This window comes from Rhagoletis zephyria, unplaced genomic scaffold (genome assembly GCF_001687245.7).
Source record: "Rhagoletis zephyria isolate East Lansing unplaced genomic scaffold, Rhagoletis_zephyria_1.1 Rzeph_scaffold_67449, whole genome shotgun sequence".
In the NCBI taxonomy this organism is placed as follows: Eukaryota; Metazoa; Arthropoda; class Insecta; order Diptera; family Tephritidae; genus Rhagoletis; species Rhagoletis zephyria.
The window spans coordinates 1-1,397 of NW_016224500.1; the positions used below are offsets into that span (position 1 = coordinate 1).

General features: G+C 40.5%; 1 protein-coding gene across 1 annotated transcript; it reads left to right on the top strand.

Annotated features, from left to right (window-relative positions):
* The first annotated feature begins 139 nt into the window (after nt 1–139).
* Nucleotides 140–1,238, top strand: LOC108356917 (nuclear protein localization protein 4 homolog). Its single transcript, XM_017608018.1, has 2 exons — nt 140–566; nt 752–1,238. The coding sequence occupies exons 1-2, from the start codon at nt 418–420 to the stop codon at nt 900–902; spliced, it is 300 nt and encodes a 99-aa protein (XP_017463507.1). The 5' UTR covers nt 140–417; the 3' UTR covers nt 903–1,238.
* The last annotated feature ends 159 nt before the right edge of the window (nt 1,239–1,397 follow it).

Genomic DNA, 1,397 nt, shown 5'->3' on the forward strand with positions numbered 1-1,397 from the left:
AAAGCAATCAAACAAAATTTTGCCTAACGCGCTTCCACACACGCCACTCCACACAAACACATATGCCTGCATACATTTTTATATCTTTATATATTAATTCTTATCTTCTTATTTTTTTTTTTTTTGTGGTTTATTTACTTGCAGGAAAAAGACCAATATGGCAATGAAGTTCAACGTTTGGCGCGTCCTTTGCCAGTCGAATATTTGCTAGTGGATGTACCCGCCTCAACACCACTTCAGCCGCAATTCACATTCACTCAATACAAGAAACGTGGTGAACCATTCCCCGTGGAGAATCGTTACCTGGATGGACATTTGCAAGATTTTAGTGCGCTAAGCACGTATCTATCCCACTGGACGGATGAGGAGTTTCTCGAGGCAATTTCAGATTTTCATTTGTTGCTGTTTTTGTATAGAATGGACACGGTGCCATTGCGTACACACATGGGCCCACTGTTGGAGGCCGTACGCACCAAAAATACAGATTTGGCATACAGCTTTAAGGCTAGCGAACCATGGAAGCTGCTGGAGTCGCTAATACAAGCGAGCACTGGCGGTGTTAGCAGGTGAGTAGTTCGGAGAGAGAAAGAGAGAGAGCGAGAAACAGAGACACTTGAGTTTAAGCCGCACAGCACGTCGCATGTATCTGTCGTGGGCTTTGATCTAAGCATGTTTCACTTAACTCATTTTATCGCTTTTTTTTCGTTGTTGTTGTGCCATTAATTTCTTATTCCTACTTTTTTCTTTTCAGTGGTCCCTCTGCTAGCAACACAGCTGTTGCGTCTAACGCCAGCTCTGCCGCGGCTGCTGCCGGTGCGAACAATCAATGGCAATGTAATCATTGCACCTTCATCAATCCTGGCGAATTGAGCTCGTGCGAGATGTGTTCGCTGCCCAGATAAGCGCACATTGCTCTGCGCCTGTTTACGCCGTCATTTGCCTCCTTGCTGCCTGCGCGGTGGTTGTCCTCGTGGGCAAAATCTGCTGACTGGCTGGTGTTACATTCAGCTAAAGGCACATGGGTGTAGCAGAATTGTTGATTGGCATGATTTCATTACTTCATTTAAATTATAAACACAAAAAAGAAAAAAATAATAATAAAAAATAAAAAATTAAAATTTACAGCAAATAAGCATATGAAGAGCATAATACTATGTACTGTAAACTTTTCGTAATATTCTCAGATTATTTCTATGTAATTTATTTAAAAAATAAATTTTAAATGTTGCGTAGTANGGCGAATGCTGAGAATACATATTTAAAGTACTTTTTCCTTCATTTACTCATACATGCAGACGTTTTTGTAAAAACGTTGGAGATTACCACAGCAGAAAACAACAGAAATAGACATACAATTGGATGTAATATCATTGCCGTCGTTTTGTGTAATTACACTG